At 50.4% G+C, this 14,559-nt stretch overlaps 8 protein-coding genes across 8 annotated transcripts; 4 read left to right on the forward strand and 4 right to left on the reverse strand.

Moving 5' to 3' along the window:
- Positions 1-1,773: 1,773 nt before the first annotated feature.
- ASPZODRAFT_156372 (hypothetical protein) lies at positions 1,774-3,858 on the forward strand. The gene is made up of 2 exons (XM_022726266.1): positions 1,774-2,760; positions 2,841-3,858. The coding sequence occupies exons 1-2, from the start codon at positions 2,160-2,162 to the stop codon at positions 3,575-3,577; spliced, it is 1,338 nt and encodes a 445-aa protein (XP_022586014.1). The 5' UTR covers positions 1,774-2,159; the 3' UTR covers positions 3,578-3,858.
- A 333-nt stretch (positions 3,859-4,191) lies between these two features.
- ASPZODRAFT_21959 (hypothetical protein) lies at positions 4,192-5,378 on the reverse strand (the record flags this gene model as incomplete). The annotated part of the gene is made up of 3 exons (XM_022727872.1): positions 4,192-4,272; positions 4,373-5,013; positions 5,087-5,378. 3 exons carry the CDS (start codon positions 5,376-5,378, stop codon positions 4,192-4,194), a joined length of 1,014 nt encoding a protein of 337 aa, XP_022586015.1.
- A 710-nt stretch (positions 5,379-6,088) lies between these two features.
- On the reverse strand, positions 6,089-7,048 carry ASPZODRAFT_138594 (hypothetical protein; the record flags this gene model as incomplete). Its single annotated transcript, XM_022724474.1, has 1 exon — positions 6,089-7,048. The coding sequence occupies one exon, from the start codon at positions 7,046-7,048 to the stop codon at positions 6,089-6,091; it is 960 nt and encodes a 319-aa protein (XP_022586016.1).
- Positions 7,049-7,385: 337 nt separating this feature from the next.
- On the forward strand, positions 7,386-8,455 carry ASPZODRAFT_87940 (hypothetical protein; the record flags this gene model as incomplete). The annotated part of the gene is made up of 2 exons (XM_022730318.1): positions 7,386-7,507; positions 7,582-8,455. The coding sequence occupies exons 1-2, from the start codon at positions 7,392-7,394 to the stop codon at positions 8,453-8,455; spliced, it is 990 nt and encodes a 329-aa protein (XP_022586017.1). The 5' UTR covers positions 7,386-7,391.
- A 132-nt stretch (positions 8,456-8,587) lies between these two features.
- ASPZODRAFT_55774 (hypothetical protein) lies at positions 8,588-10,114 on the reverse strand (the record flags this gene model as incomplete). The annotated part of the gene is made up of 4 exons (XM_022728562.1): positions 8,588-8,782; positions 8,843-9,908; positions 9,965-10,013; positions 10,072-10,114. The coding sequence occupies 4 exons, from the start codon at positions 10,112-10,114 to the stop codon at positions 8,588-8,590; spliced, it is 1,353 nt and encodes a 450-aa protein (XP_022586018.1).
- Positions 10,115-10,559: 445 nt separating this feature from the next.
- On the forward strand, positions 10,560-11,220 carry ASPZODRAFT_127591 (hypothetical protein). Its single transcript, XM_022721791.1, has 3 exons — positions 10,560-10,594; positions 10,677-10,766; positions 10,836-11,220. Exons 1-3 carry the CDS (start codon positions 10,573-10,575, stop codon positions 10,928-10,930), a joined length of 207 nt encoding a protein of 68 aa, XP_022586019.1. The 5' UTR covers positions 10,560-10,572; the 3' UTR covers positions 10,931-11,220.
- Positions 11,221-11,472: 252 nt separating this feature from the next.
- On the reverse strand, positions 11,473-13,140 carry ASPZODRAFT_138597 (hypothetical protein; the record flags this gene model as incomplete). Its single annotated transcript, XM_022724475.1, has 2 exons — positions 11,473-12,952; positions 13,016-13,140. The coding sequence occupies 2 exons, from the start codon at positions 13,138-13,140 to the stop codon at positions 11,473-11,475; spliced, it is 1,605 nt and encodes a 534-aa protein (XP_022586020.1).
- Positions 13,141-13,769: 629 nt separating this feature from the next.
- ASPZODRAFT_148809 (hypothetical protein) lies at positions 13,770-14,497 on the forward strand (the record flags this gene model as incomplete). The annotated part of the gene is made up of 4 exons (XM_022725420.1): positions 13,770-13,782; positions 13,848-13,875; positions 13,946-14,183; positions 14,264-14,497. 4 exons carry the CDS (start codon positions 13,770-13,772, stop codon positions 14,495-14,497), a joined length of 513 nt encoding a protein of 170 aa, XP_022586021.1.
- Between the last annotated feature and the right edge of the window lie 62 nt (positions 14,498-14,559).

Genomic DNA, 14,559 nt, shown 5'->3' on the forward strand with positions numbered 1-14,559 from the left:
ATCTGGTTTGAATCCTACATAGTACATATGTAGTATGATGTGGAAAAATCAATTCTATCTGATAGTACTTTGCCTAGGCAGTTAATTACCTAGATAGATACCTACCTACCTACCTTATAGGTAACTAAAGTAACTACCTAGGTACCAGTGGTGAGTGGCAATCGGATGAGACTATCCGAGCAGGCTTAAGTTCAGAGAATCAAAGTCTAGACTGCCCAAGTGAGACTAGCAGAGTCTATCTGGCGGTGAGTAGACAGGATAACTTGATTAATTCAGTATCTAGAATACTCTACTCCGTATCTCTTTGTCCTATCCCTTGCTGCGCCATGTGGCATGGCGCTTAAGACAGGCTATCCGTACGGAGTACTCTGTAGAAACTAATTTAAAGAGTATTTACAGAGTATTTACAGAGTATATTCAGTAAATTAATCTATACCATTAATAACCTAATATCTAGTAACCGCTATTCTACGAATATCTGGCACTCTCATACTACAGTCTACTACCCGTACCTACATACTAGTTAGTACACTAGCATAGAGCATCGAGCATCGCCCCTTTGCTGTCACGCACAGACCAATGAGTGCGCCCTGCCGTCCCACCTGGTCGCCTCACTTTGACCTTACGCAAGTGGAGAGGAAGGAAGACTCCATAAATACTAACAAGAGATCCACTGAGAGGTAAGTTCAGTGGGAATGGATAAACTTTGTATGGAGATATACGATCTGTGACTCGGGTTGGTTTCAGTCCGTTTGCAGTCGACAGTGTACGGAGTAGTATACTAGTAATGACCCTTAATCTAGATACCTAGTAATTATAATTAGTGCTACCGTATGTCGCATCTATTTTAAACTACCTAGTAACTACTAAATTACTAGGAGTAGTTACTACCTAGTAAATACTGATTCTAGTCCATAGCATCCATTAGTACTGTATGGAGTACTAACCAGTGGCGACGAGTAACAATGAGGTCACGTCACCTGTCAGCCAGAGAAAAAGAAGGCAGCCTCTTAGCAGAGGCCAGCCGCCTGCAGGTCAGCCTGGCCTGGCCACTAGGCTGAACCTTGCCGTCCATGACTAGGTCCATACTAGGTAGTCGCCTAGCAGGCTCCTCTTTCCCCGGCTAGACCGAGTGGGAGTGGACACTACCACTGATTGTAGTCGAGGCTATACCTACCTCGGTACTCCGTAGGTGTAAGCCCGGCCAGTCAGCTGCAGTGGCGCCTGCACCTGGAAGCAACGGTGATTCAGACCTGTCACACAGTCATTGGCGCTCCCGCCGTGGATTGGCTGGCTGGTGATGCTTGCATGGCTGTGGCCAATCGTTGCCAGCCACCTCCCGTGTGACCCTCTGGTCCTTTCTCAGCCAGTTTTGCCGCCACGCACTGCTGGACCCTTGGACCCACGCACGGGCGATTCTCGAACGGCGTTGCTTAGAATAGTCGACTGGTTACTACCTAGGTTAGGTACCTACCGTAGGGGACTTACCATAGGTACCTTAGTTACAACTAGTTACCGTAGGTACCTTAGTTACCTAGTAGTTAGTAGTTACTCTGTTACTAAGAACTTACTCCGTACTGTTACTGTATGTAGGTAGTAGAACTTAGTGCTCCGTACTTACTCACTAGGTAGCAAGGCTGGCCTTCCCCTCCTTTCCTATTTGCGGCCTCGACGCATCATACATATTGCCTTCTCTCTCCACGCGCCCCCCGGGGCTGATCCTTAACCACGAGGCCTGAGTATAACTCCCGCCTCCTCTTCCTACACCTTCTCCTTCACCTTACCTTGCCTTCTTCACCTCACCTTCACCTTTACTCTTGTACGCTTGTCTTGCCATCCCCCTTTTGTCTCATTTTTATTCTATTCTACTCTATTCTATTCTATTCTATTTTATATTATTCTTTATTTGTTCTTCACTCCTTTTCCTTTCTAGTTCGATCGCTCTCACCGAGGATACCTGTCCTCTATTCTCTCTTCACTTGGATCGACCCCCCCCAAGGCCACCCACACCACCACAGGATCGCGAACCCATGGATTCCTAGGAACTTGCCAATGCCACTGGATTAATAAAAATATATATATACGTACCACCAGGAATCACCTTTTCACCCCTGCTCCCTCTCTGCACATATTGTTTTGTTTTGTTTTGTTTTGTTAGCATGTATCCGCCCGTGTCTCCCTCTCCGCCCGCCTTACCGCCCGTCCCTCGCTGTTATGCCCCGGAAGACCGTTTGGGACTGTTGCTGGCCAACCGCCTGGAACTGACCAGTATCCTGGGCGTCGGCGCCTATGGTGTCGTCTACACGGCCATCGACATCCATACCAACGTCCCCTATGCCGTCAAGGCCCTCAACAAGACTGGACTCGATGCCCGCCAGCTCAAATTCCAGCAGCGGGAGATCAAGCTGCACCACCTGGCCAGCCAACACCCCAACGTCGTCTCCCTCGTCCGCATCATGGACGCCGCTGACTGCACCTATGTGGTCATCGAGTTCTGTCCCGAGGGCGATCTCTTCTCCTCCATCACCGAGCAGGGCCACTTTGTCGGCAATGACCCCTTGGTCAAACGCGCCTTTCTGCAGATCCTGGATGCCGTCTACTTTTGCCATTCCACCGGGATCTATCACAGGGACCTCAAGCCGGAGAACATTCTTGTCAAGGATCAGGGAATGACCGTCAAGCTGGCCGATTTCGGTCTCGCCACCACAGACTTTTATACCTCGGACTTTGGCTGCGGCTCTACCTTTTACATGTCTCCTGGTAATCCCATCCCCTTCCCCCCCCCCCCCCCCCCCCCCCCCCCCCCCTCTCTCGGTATAATGTTATGTTAATCAGAATAGAATGCCAACAACCAAACCCCCGCCCCATGTCCTACTACGCTTCTGCCGCCAATGATGTCTGGAGCCTGGGTGTCATCCTGGTGAATCTGACGTGTGGCCGCAATCCCTGGAAACGCGCCTCCATTGAGGATTCCACCTTCCGTGCCTATATGAAGGATCCTTTCTTTCTGCAGTCCATCCTGCCCCTTTCCCCCGAAGCTGTGGCCATTCTGAGCCGCATCTTCGAGCTGGACCCCGCCAAGCGTATCTCCATCCCGGAGCTCCGCCTGAGGATCCTGGAATGTCCCTGTTTCACCACCACCACCACCACCACCACTATTCCCTGGGTTAATAACGTCGCTACGGCCAATTCAGCCGCACCACCCGTCACCCCTCTTCCCCTTCCCCAACAACAACAACCACAACTACTACTTCCCCTGCAGATCCCTGTGGAACCCCTTAACGCCCTGCCATCCGACGCCTCTGACTCCTCGTCGGCTTACTCCGACTTCTCTGACTCGGCCGTCTCCGACGGCTCCTCCGTCACGGACCTGTCAGATGTCGAGAGCATGGCCTCGGTCTCCTCCACGGGATTTCTCCCTGATGATCTCCCATATGGTCTTCCGCAGGCGGACGCATGTGGAGTAGAGTGCCACCACCACCCGGATCTGCCCAGCAGCCAGTCTTCGGAACAGCCTATCCAGTTTGTCCCTCTTACGCCTGTTCTTGTTGCGCCTGTTTCTGTTGCCACCTACTAAACAGAACGATTCACGATTATGATTGACGCTGTTTCTTCTCATCAAGAAGAGGACGACCCAAAAGAAAAAAAAGAATTAAGAAAAAAAAAAAAAAAAGACCTCAACACACAAACAAGCGCTAAGCACTTCTATTCTGGCTATTTCTACCATATACCATCTTTCACCTGGATACTGGACTCCGGTTTTTTTTTTTTTTTTTTTGGACATATTCCCGGATATACCCCCCACATACTTTTTGATACCTGGATGTTAATACCTGATACCTGGATCTTCCCTTGGATCCCCCCACCGTCCCACCCTCTCAAAGCTGGTCTTCGACCTGCTGTGTTTTATTATGCCTTCTCTTCTTGACTTTACGTCTGCAAGTTGCTCTTATACACTTGGTTTTGATGCACGCGCTTGCACGCTTGACTGGGGACTGGACTGGGATTTGGCCTGGTAAGGTCATTGGGGCGTTTTGGCGTCGGAATAAAATGAATACCCCATCGCATGCATGGAGTTGTATATACTAATTTCTCAAACTCAATACATTCACTACCTACTTCACTGGACTAGTTCGGTAGTATGTAGTATTATGCCCAATATATATCTCCACGAATTCCCTCTCCCTCAATCTACACCACCCCCGTTCGCCGTTGGCGTCCCTCTGAGGCGGCCAGGGCAAGGGCAATCCTTGGCGTCGCGAGTCCGTACTTCTACGTCTCGGGGTGAGACCATTCGAGTCACTGGCGGGAGGAATATGTAACTGACTAGGTAGTATAAAACGGAGTACTATATATTATTGATGACTCTGACTAAAACATCTATTCTCGTCCCGTACTGCACGCCCAAATGATACAGACAACTTTCCGGCGCGCTTTGACAACGACAGCTGTCCAGCTCTCGCAACATTTCCAACAGAGGCTTGCATTGGTATAGCACTCCTCGTAGAATAAACGCCCGGATGCTGTGTCGTTCAGCCGGACCCGCCTCGTAGTCCCCGTACCGGACGACCGCGATGTCGTCCTGCTCCTTCTGGCTGCTGCTCCATTGTTCAAACAGGTGCAGCGCAAAGTCCAGGATGGAGAAGGATGCCAGAATATTTGCATGTTCCTTGTGGCATCGAGTGCATTCAAGGAAGAACTGACAACTGTTCAAGGCCGCCTTGATCCTCGACAGAGCTTGGTCGAGCCGTGGGTGAGTCGTCTCCACCGCCAGCTGCTTCAATTGGTCTAGATGGAAGAGCTGGCTTTCGAGACACTCGCAGCCGTACATAACCGGTAGGCCTGTTTCTTTGGAGAAATCCATCACGTCTGGGAGGAGCTCTATTGGGCTTGCTGCATATCCCCAGTCTTTCAGTTGGTCAAACGGAAACAAGGCGTCCGCCAACATGGGTGTCTCGGGACCTTCTGTTACAGGGCTAGGGAGGCTTCCATTTGTGGCGCCGAAAATGAGGTCTGATCTCTATCAACGGTAAGCACGCTCGAAAGTTTAATGGGCTGAGGATGAATCCTACCTTACTAGTCTTACCAACAGCGAGGGTAGCCTTTTCATTGCTGTAGTCCATATGGAAGATGTACCCATCCTGCTGGGCCCCCTGTCCAATTCTCCTCAGCGTGGCTCGGTTCTTGCTGCCCTTTGGTTTGCCGGAGCGGTTCGCAAATCGATATTGACACTGCAGACCATTTCGGAGACAGCGAATGCATGTTTTCTTCTTGCCAGACAGGTCGCACTTCACTTTAGACTGCCGGCAGTTCTCACAGGCGGACCTGAGTTTAAGACTTTCCTCTTGGGACTGTCCTTCAAGCATAGTTTTAGCCATGGGTTGCAAAGCATACATTGAACCTCTCATTAATTTAAAGCCCGTTTCGGAGGGGTATCTGGCTAGCCTATTTGTAAATATATTGGACTCGACTAAGAGTCCCAATCCCTTTTTCGTATGCAGTCTCCATACTAGCGGTAACTACACATGAACTCAGCCGCTGTGCAACACGCAGGAGCCTCATCTGATCAACAGCGCATCAAGCTTGCAAATAAAGCCGCCGCTGACTTGGACGAGGCACTGCTTTTTCGCCTTGGCGGTTCCCCTAAGGCAAGTCATCGCAGAGAGCCAATGCGATGGATTCTTGGTGTTTCCGATGATCATCTCCAAGTTGAGTCATCTTATGCAGGCTGAGTTCTTGTCTCATTGTCAGCGTTGTACACTGGGTGCCAGGGCACAAATCAAAGTTGCGTGTCGACTCCATATTTACTGTAGGCTTTATGACATGGGGAGACAATAGCATATGGACACTGGTGGCAACGAATAAAGCAGGATTCATTCTGTTTTAGAATTTCTGACTCCCAGAGAATGATGGACTCAGATCTGAACCCAGAATAGGCTGGCCCTGAATTCTGGACTGAGACACCCGTATCACCAGGCCTCGATGAGGTCTCTCGTCGGGTGTCCGATGTAACCAAGATTGGTCAGCCTTGCGGACGCGTACGACGGAGCACAGGTTCGATCCGAATCGGGGCGTCTGCATTTCTGGCTCAAGCACATGTTTCTGCAAGGCCACTATGCCAGTAATCAAATGCACGCAACAGACCTGTCAGATGAGCCACAGCAGCACAGACGACCAGCACATGAAAGATTTGATGTGAGCTGCCCAGAATATCGAACTTTCCCGGCAGAAGACGCTCAGGAACTCGAGCTGCATAGATTGTTGCGCCGAGAATGTAGAGCAGACCTTGAAGCAAGAGCCAGCCAAGGCCGATTTGGCGCGCCATCTGGTTGATTCCAAACATCTGCAGTCCATGTAGCACGGGAAACACCGCCGACAACCCCATGCCGACAAACATCGCGGCCCGGAAAGGGCGCCATCCCGGCGTCCGGAACTTGGGGAGCACAGAGACACACGCGCAGCCCAACCCAATGGTACAGATCATCACCCAGTAGAGCTTCTGAAGATTCGGGTGACAGTAGAACCCGTAGTAGATGCTTGGGACAAAACTGCCTACGATGAGTCCCACGATGCCGACGTAATCTAGCGCATTGCCTACCCGCGCTACAGCTGGAGAGTGATTCGAGATGGTATGGTAGGTTGCAGACATCCCCAGGCAAAACGCGGCACCAGCAAAGAAGCAGGCAAATACAACAATGTCGGAATGTGCAGCACTTTCATAACGAGGCTCTAAAGCACGGTAGAGAACGACCGCCGCCGGAATAGCCAGCAGGGAGGGCAGCAAATGCGAATAGATGTTGACTGTCTCATTATGGATATAGGTCAAAGACTGAAAGGAAATCAGGAAGGAAAATGATGCCGGTCGGTATCCAGTATGGATATGGTGGTTATCGCGTTGCCAGTGCGGAAGGTCGTCCCAGTGGCAAAGCCTCCTGATTGCCTGAGGGGGTTTCTCAAGGATCGTGGCAGTCGCAGCTGGTATGCTTGGAGAACTCCCACTGGCGTCGTCATGTTGTCGTTCAGTGTGACGGCGCTGGCGAGCGGACATCTTCACATGCAGCGTCAACTACTCTTGAGTAGTAGATGCCACCTAATCTCGCCTGCAACCGGTAAAGAACCAGCAGTGTGCTGCAGAAGACAGTGCTTGTTCGATATTCAATCGGACTGATATAAGGAAGATCGTCAGCTACAAATGGCAAGAAGTGTTGAGAGTCGGCCCGAAAAAGGGAACTGTCCCGTTGGGGAAGAAACGACAAGAGCAAAGCAGACAAACAGAGCAAACAGAGCAAACACGCGGGAGGGGATTGGGGATAGTTACAACCCAACGCGGAGTGATCGCAACAGTAGTAGGAAGTTAGTAACACAACCCGCCTGCCCCAGAACATGACGCAATGACCACAAAATTACACCAAGAGCAGCCCGGGACAAGCGGCAGTCGACTGCGGCCGGTAGTTGTGGACCCTGACTCACTCGAGAGCGTGGGGTTTGTGTCCAAAGGCGACAAAAAGTACAGAAGCCCAGCCTTGTGGACAGTTCGAAGCGGTGCTTGGCTTGGATGCTGACATTCTTTTTGGGTGATAGGTTAACAGAGCTTGGAGCTCAGCAAGAGTACTACAAAAAAATCGTGGAGCGGTATTTGCAGTTCTGTGCAGATCACACGGATGACTTGAATACGGCGTTTGCGTCTCTACCCACGAGCGCCTCGGCCGATGCCACACAGAACCCCCCCGCGTCCGCACCGAGTGTAGGACCACGACTAGCAAAAGATGGCCAGCGACGCGTCCAGCCTCCTTCGAACGAGCTCTCTACCCTCCTTATGTCGCTTCGGAAGCTCCGCGAAGCCATCCTAGCCACCTCTTCCACCACATCGGTGTCATTTTCGCAACAAGTGCACGTCTTCTCGGTTCGGCTGGCCATTCGCGCGCAACACCCCCCATCATACTTCCCATCCCTCCGATATCTCATCGATCGGCTGCATTCCCCTTCTCATCCACTGTCGGACTCGGACTTGAAGGCCGTCATCTCATACCTCATCCTGGACTATGCGTGCCGGCAGAACGACATGGTGGCTGCATTCGAACTCCGAGCGAGGATGCATAGCAAATACGCATTCAAGTCAAGGACTGTTGACGATGTGCTCGCGTCTTTGATGCACGACAACTGGGTCGTTTTCTGGCAGGTCCGGAAAGGCGTGGATGCATATATGCGGGCTATCATGACCTGGGCTGCAGAGCGAGTCAGGAAACATGCCATCAAAGCGGTCGGCCGCGCATACCTTACCGCCGACGTGAAGTGGGTCGTAGAGAGCTGCACTGGGGATTCCCTGGGCTGGACCTGGGAGCAACTGGCGGAGACAGAGAACCTTCAATGGGATAAAGAAGGTGAGAAGATAGTCATTCGACGAATGAAACCCAAGCCCGACAAGAAGCTTGAGCCAATAAAAGAGATTCCATAGTTGGCCATGGGAGAGAAAACATGTACATTCAATTGAGTTGACATCCTGGCCTACTGGCATCCAGGAGACAGCCATGAGAGTCGCGTTCTGGGACACGACGGTTTAGAAGCAGGATTCTGCGGAGGCTTCATATCATAATTTGAAGTCGCTGTTCGGATGCTCAAGGTTTGTATGTCCAGAGACAGGTTGTTTCGAAACTCTCTCTACTAGCTGTGTCTTCAACGTAGCGGCCTTTTCAGAGCACAGCTCGTAGATAGTCGATAAGTTGAATGTCAGACTGCCAAACGAGTTGTTTTCTGAAATCAAGGACTCCAGAAACGGGCGGGCCTTTTGCTACAAGTCAGCCAACGACCTATCCGTGTATGGTCATAGGAAGGGAAGTGATACCTCATTTAGCTGTCCGGTATACAATAGACACACCGCTAGGTTATGAACAATCATTGCTCTCTCGGATTCCTGGAATGCGCTGTCCAGAAGAGCTCGCCATTCAGATGTCGCGTCGAGGTACCGACCTTCTGCCATACTAAGCAGGGGTTTCAGAAGCGAATCATCTGATTCACCGGCCTCGCTTTGGAGTTTCTTGGCGGCATCTAAATCGCCAATCTTCAGTAACAGGAGAGCCTTCCTTGTCCTGGCGACGTGGTCCATAGTCCTACTTGCTGTCAAGTTGGCGAGAGATCGTCGAGCTGTTTCAAGGTCCCCCATCTCGATGAGGGCATTGACGCTCCGAACACCCAGATCGGCCAGTCTGTCGCTCCATATAGCCCTCTCGGAGTTCGTGGTCCCCGGTCGGAGTATTTCTCTCCGTGCCTCAAGGCCCAGTTCGTAGAGCCCACCAATACCTCTGCGAGGATCGCCAAAGCCAATACTCTGTAGTCTCACGGCGAGGAGTCGGAGAGGCCACGGCACAATATGACGAGGAGCTCCATGATGACCGTGTTCTGGCGCTCCCTCAGAGGCTTTCTGGTCAGTCCCCACGTAGTAGAACGTGGAGCTCAAGTCTTCCAGAGCTTTCGATTCCTGCGCGGCAAGAATTGCATTGCCTGATAGTTCTAGACAGGCAAGTCGCAGGTAAAGAACCGTGAAGATGGAATTGGAATCGGTTGCAGAAATAAATGAGGGTGTCAACAGCGTCGCACAGAGGTGTGCTGCAACTAGAAAGTGACCCTCTGCTAACAACCGCTCAAGAGCACCGAGCAGAGTTGACACAGTTTCCCCTGGAACGGGCACAACAAACTCGGTACGAAGAGCAGGCGGAACACTGAGTTGTGAGAGTGGGTGATAAATATCCGATCGTAGAAGATACGACAGGTCTTTGCCATGGGAAGAGAAGAGGTCGCCCGACATTAGGGGGTCTAGCGCTCCAAGAGATGTCCCACCAACGCCTTCTCCAGACAAGGTTGGTGAAAGGACCCGTGCCATTGAAAGAGAATCCGGGGCAGATGAGGGCAAACTAGTCGAAACAGCGTCAATAAGTGTTCGATCCCTCGAAGGCAATGAGGAGTTTACTCTTCTGGGGCATCCAACGGGCCTTTGGTAGAGCTCCGAGGACGAGAGGCTAGCAAAACATTAGAACCTTATCCATTACCGAGAGGAATAAATGAATGTTTTCTTACATTTCGACATATTTCGGCGGTGTTTATTCGCAGACGACTCCATTATTGCGTCCTATCTTGGATGTGCCTTGGGAGTGGAATGAAATCGAAGACAAGTCCTGCTCACTTGCAGCTTAGTTACAGTACAATGAGCTAACTCTCTGTCACCGCCAAATGCTCTAGGAATACTACTAGACTACTAATAGTTAACATATAGCCTTTCCCTAACTATAAATTAGAAACATGAACCGTAAAAGATAGGCATTTAATATATAAATTATTAGCCCTAGGATTTATGACATATTTCTATATTCTTTTCTATTTTAGAATGCTGAAAGTGATGGTATGTGATTCTATCCTTCATTACTGCCAGAATATTGCCTGACCGCCTTCACCCCGCATACGATAAGGAGCAATTTATTATTAGGGAGTTCACCCTGTCCACCGTAATTTTTCCAGACAACCGTTTCTCTCCCCATCTACCTTTCTCATACCCGTTGTTGTTTCAAAAATTTCCTGAAAATGGGCGGCGCAAGCAGAGAAGGTAAAAAAAATCCTTCTTAATTATTTTTTCTCTAAAAAACCTGTCATCGTTTTCGCTCGCTAACTCGCGTGTTTTCCCTCAGGTGGCAAGGTCAAGCCCCTCAAGGCCGCAAAGAAGGAGAAGAAGGAACTTGATGACGAGGATCTTGCATTCAAGGAGAGGCAGAGAGCCGGTGTGTCCATATTCTTGACTATTAAACACATCTGTAGTAGCAGACACTAACGTTTCTACCTTTCTCTAGAGGCCAAGGCGAAGAAGGACCTGATGGATAAGGCCAAGGGCAAGGGACCTCTGAACACCGGCCAGCAGGGAATTAAGAAGTCTGGAAAGAAATAGAGAGTATATATCAGCTTGGATTTGAGCGAACATGATTCGACCATATCTCTCACCAGGGATCGTCGAGTCGATGTGATTTCTTTTTTTTTCCCTTCACGATTCCACGAGCCATGGGAGACGATGATTAAAAGGTGTTAATTAGCATTGAGCTTGATCCTCCTCAGGCAGATATACAACTAGGGCTCTTGAATACTTTTTTATATACAAGACATACTTAGTCCCGAGTTCAATTCAAGGTTTGGGGCAGAGCAGAAGTAATGATATTCAGCATCACTAATAATATCTACCTTCAAAAAAACCATCCGGGCCCATGTCTTGGTGTTTTCTCTTTTTAAAGTAAACGAACAGGGTATTTCGCTGTGTTATCAATCGCTTTACAAAATGAGGTGCAACCACGCTGTCGAGAAAATGGAGGGGAAGAAAAGTACATGTATTTCGGGTTGCGCCAGGCCAGGGTAATGAGTAGTGATAGGAAGTAATGGCCCAGCCAAGGATAATCATAAAGGAGAAATCAAAGATGTACAGGACAGTAGTGGAGAGCATCAGCTAGTCACTCGTTTAACCCAGAGACCGGATCCGCTGCTGTAGATGTCTTGCTCGTCGCGTTTTTTGTATGCCCGGAGCAGCTTCAGGCCGATTTCATGTTCTTCCCGTTTAATTTCGGCAAGCTCGTTGTTAAGACTGTTCACAGTCTTCTTGACTTCCTCGCGAGCGGCCATATCGTAAGCAACAGAGCTGGGCTGGATAACCTGTGTAAGCTCATAGATGATAGTATTGATATTGGCCTTGCGACGATTGAGGTTGTCCCGCCTTGCTTCCAGAGCTTCGATGCGAGTCTGTGCTTGACTTTCAGGCGGAGATTGAGGGAGAGCCTTGAGCACTCCACCTTCAGCAGGGGTGGGCTTTCGAGTAGGCTTAGCGCCATATGCGCTGGGGACTGGACGTTTTCTTGACATGATTGAAGGCACGTTGCCACCAGTTGGTGTATCGCTCTCGATCAGACTGTCCCTAGGACTGCCAGTTGCGCTTTCTGCTTCGGTGGGCGCATAAGTCGTTGCACTAAAGCGACTCACCGGTCGCTCGTCTACATGCATTCCAGAAAGAGCATCGTCGAGATCGGGTGTAGAAATATCAATACGCGGGGGTATGTCTGGAGTCCGGCGAGCAGGGGGGGATTCCTCTCGATTTATGGGTTGAAATTTCGTCTCGGATCTTGCCGGAGCGATCGCTTCTCCAGCGGTAATGGTAGTAACCACAGTTGGAGTGAACCCAATCGACGATTGGAATTCTGCCGCCTCCTCTCGTGTTTGTAGGAGATCTTGGCTTCGTGTTGAACGCAGACGGCCAACAAATTTGCTACCTGGCTTTTCCTGAATTGGGGTAACAATGGGCGCCCGGCCACTGGCTCCCTTCCACGGCTCACGAACAGGAGGCTGTCGGGGTTCGTTTTTATCCATGAGGCTTGTAGAGCGTAATTTTGGTCTTGCAGATTTCTTCTTCGGCTGCAGTTGCTCTCTGCCCCAGTTCAAGAAACCAAGAGATCTCTGGCTTTGGTGGCTTTCATAGACTGGGCTTCCGGGAGTCACCTGACCAGGCTTTCCAGAGTTGCTGGTGGTCGGTTCACCTGAATAGTCATCCCATTTTGTCTTTTTAGGTTCGCCGGAGGAAGACTTGCTTGAATCCAGGTCGGACTGTAATGGAAGAGTATCTGCTCTTGCGGGCTTGCGCAAAACGGGTAACTGGCTGGGAAACCTTTTGTCCGGTTGCAGGGCTTTGGCAGGCTGCTTCCATTCCTCTTCTACCGGAGATATACGGGAACTATCCAAGCGTTCAAGAGCATTGTCAAGAGTCACCGGTGAATCGGGAGGTGAGATCTCTGGACTGTAGGCTTGGAGTGAATCAGTTCGCTGAGGTGCATGGTTTCCTGTGAACTCATCGAAGTCGTCCTTGGAATAAACAGACGATGTCACGCGTTTCTCTGGAGCCAGAGGATATGATTGAAGACTGGACTCTGAAGGGTTCCTACTAGTATATCATGGTAAGAGACTCGGTTCCTGGTTCTTTGTCTTGCACACAAGCACTCACGATGGCAGGGTAGGCAGGCCTTTGGACCCAAGAGGTCTCGAGCGAAACACCCCGTTGTCCTCGACCAGCGTGGGCTCTTGTACCGTAGCCTTGCGAGACCGTATGAACTGAGGTTTACCCCACATTGTGATCTGCAATAGCAGTCATGCGGTATGAATAGCTTCCTAGGGATGTTGTAGTAGATGTCTCTTGTGGAATGTTAGAGGAACCGGACAAGGTTGGACGAGCGGGGAAGCAAGATGAGTATGGAATCACGAAGAAAGATGAATGTATGAAATGAAGGCTAAAAATAACGGCCAGCGAATGAATATCTCGATGATGAGAAACACGAGTACCAGACTCAGTTGGGCGAAAGTACTATTATTGACAAGGAGATAAGAATTGGTGAATGGCAACCACTGCAAACAAAGCGAAACAAAGACCGCGTTTTCCCAGAAAGCGAGGAGGAAGGGAAAAAAGATGAAACAACGAGGAGCACATCCAGATCGTCAACGCGACCAGGGACTCATCGTCTGGCCCATCGGTTGACGCCTAATAGGAGTCGTCGAAAGTAATTGCGGATGTTTCATCGCGTCTCACCAGGCGGCCACTAAACGGGCGGGGCCGTTTCCTCAGGCCCTGGAATCACGTGCTGGCGTGATAAGCAGTGATGACATCCCCAACCATTGCGCAGGTGGCTTCGCTGTACAAGCAACGTGGACTCGATACTCTGTGAAAGCCGCATATTCTGTGTCTGTACCGTACATTGAACACTATGGATTCTGCAGGTAATCAGAGACCAATATTCGATCCCCGGAAAGACCGACATATGCTGACCCCGCTGCCTTCCTAGACGGCGCAGTCTCTCCGCCAGCCGAAGTGTCAGTTCTCTTGTCCTTGAGCATTACGAACAAAGTACCACAGGCTAACATGGGCTGTCTGACTATGTAGGATGTCTATTGCATCACCGATTAACCTGATTCTGCTCTCTCTCTTCGTCGTCGTGGTCTACCTGCAATTCCGTCCCAAGGCTCCCGTCACGCTCCCTTCAGGGCCTCCCCCAGTCGTCTTCCGCACGTTCACACCCTCTACTTTGCTCCCATTTGATGGGAACGATGAAAGACCTGTCTATATCGCCGTACGCGGCCGCGTCTTCGATGTCACTCCTGGCAGAAACTTCTACGGACCGGTATGTGGATGGCATATTCAGACTAGCTTTTACCAAATGCATTGGATATAAATACACAGACGCTTACAAGCTATTCTTAGGGCGGACCTTATGCGAACTTTGCCGGTCGGGATGCGAGCCGCGGACTCGCCTGTCAGAGTTTCGATGAAGAGATGCTGACCAAGGATCTCAAGGGACCTCTGGACGAGCTCAAGGATCTTGACGAGGAGCAGCTAGAGAACCTCGCATCTTGGGAGGCGCGATTCACGGAGAAATACCTTGTTGTTGGAAAATTGGTTGCTGAAGGTGACCTGGAGGCGTCCAAGGCCTCGTAAGCGCTTGCGGCTTACAAGCTAGCAAGCTAGCAATTTTCTCGGAAACAGAGGTCTTCCCTGCC

This window comes from Penicilliopsis zonata (assembly GCF_001890105.1).
Source record: "Penicilliopsis zonata CBS 506.65 unplaced genomic scaffold ASPZOscaffold_1, whole genome shotgun sequence".
In the NCBI taxonomy this organism is placed as follows: Eukaryota; Fungi; Ascomycota; class Eurotiomycetes; order Eurotiales; family Aspergillaceae; genus Penicilliopsis; species Penicilliopsis zonata.

Excerpts from the sequence above, each read along its gene's own strand:
- ASPZODRAFT_156372 (XM_022726266.1), top strand. The coding sequence starts at position 2,160 with ATGTATCCGCCCGTGTCTCCCTCTCCGCCCGCCTTACCGCCCGTCCCT. Across the intron at positions 2,761-2,840 it reads TACCTTTTACATGTCTCCTG|AATGCCAACAACCAAACCCC; the intron begins GTAATCCCATCC and ends TAATCAGAATAG.
- ASPZODRAFT_127591 (XM_022721791.1), top strand. The coding sequence starts at position 10,573 with ATGGGCGGCGCAAGCAGAGAAG. Across the intron at positions 10,595-10,676 it reads GGGCGGCGCAAGCAGAGAAG|GTGGCAAGGTCAAGCCCCTC; the intron begins GTAAAAAAAATC and ends GTTTTCCCTCAG. Across the intron at positions 10,767-10,835 it reads CAAGGAGAGGCAGAGAGCCG|AGGCCAAGGCGAAGAAGGAC; the intron begins GTGTGTCCATAT and ends ACCTTTCTCTAG.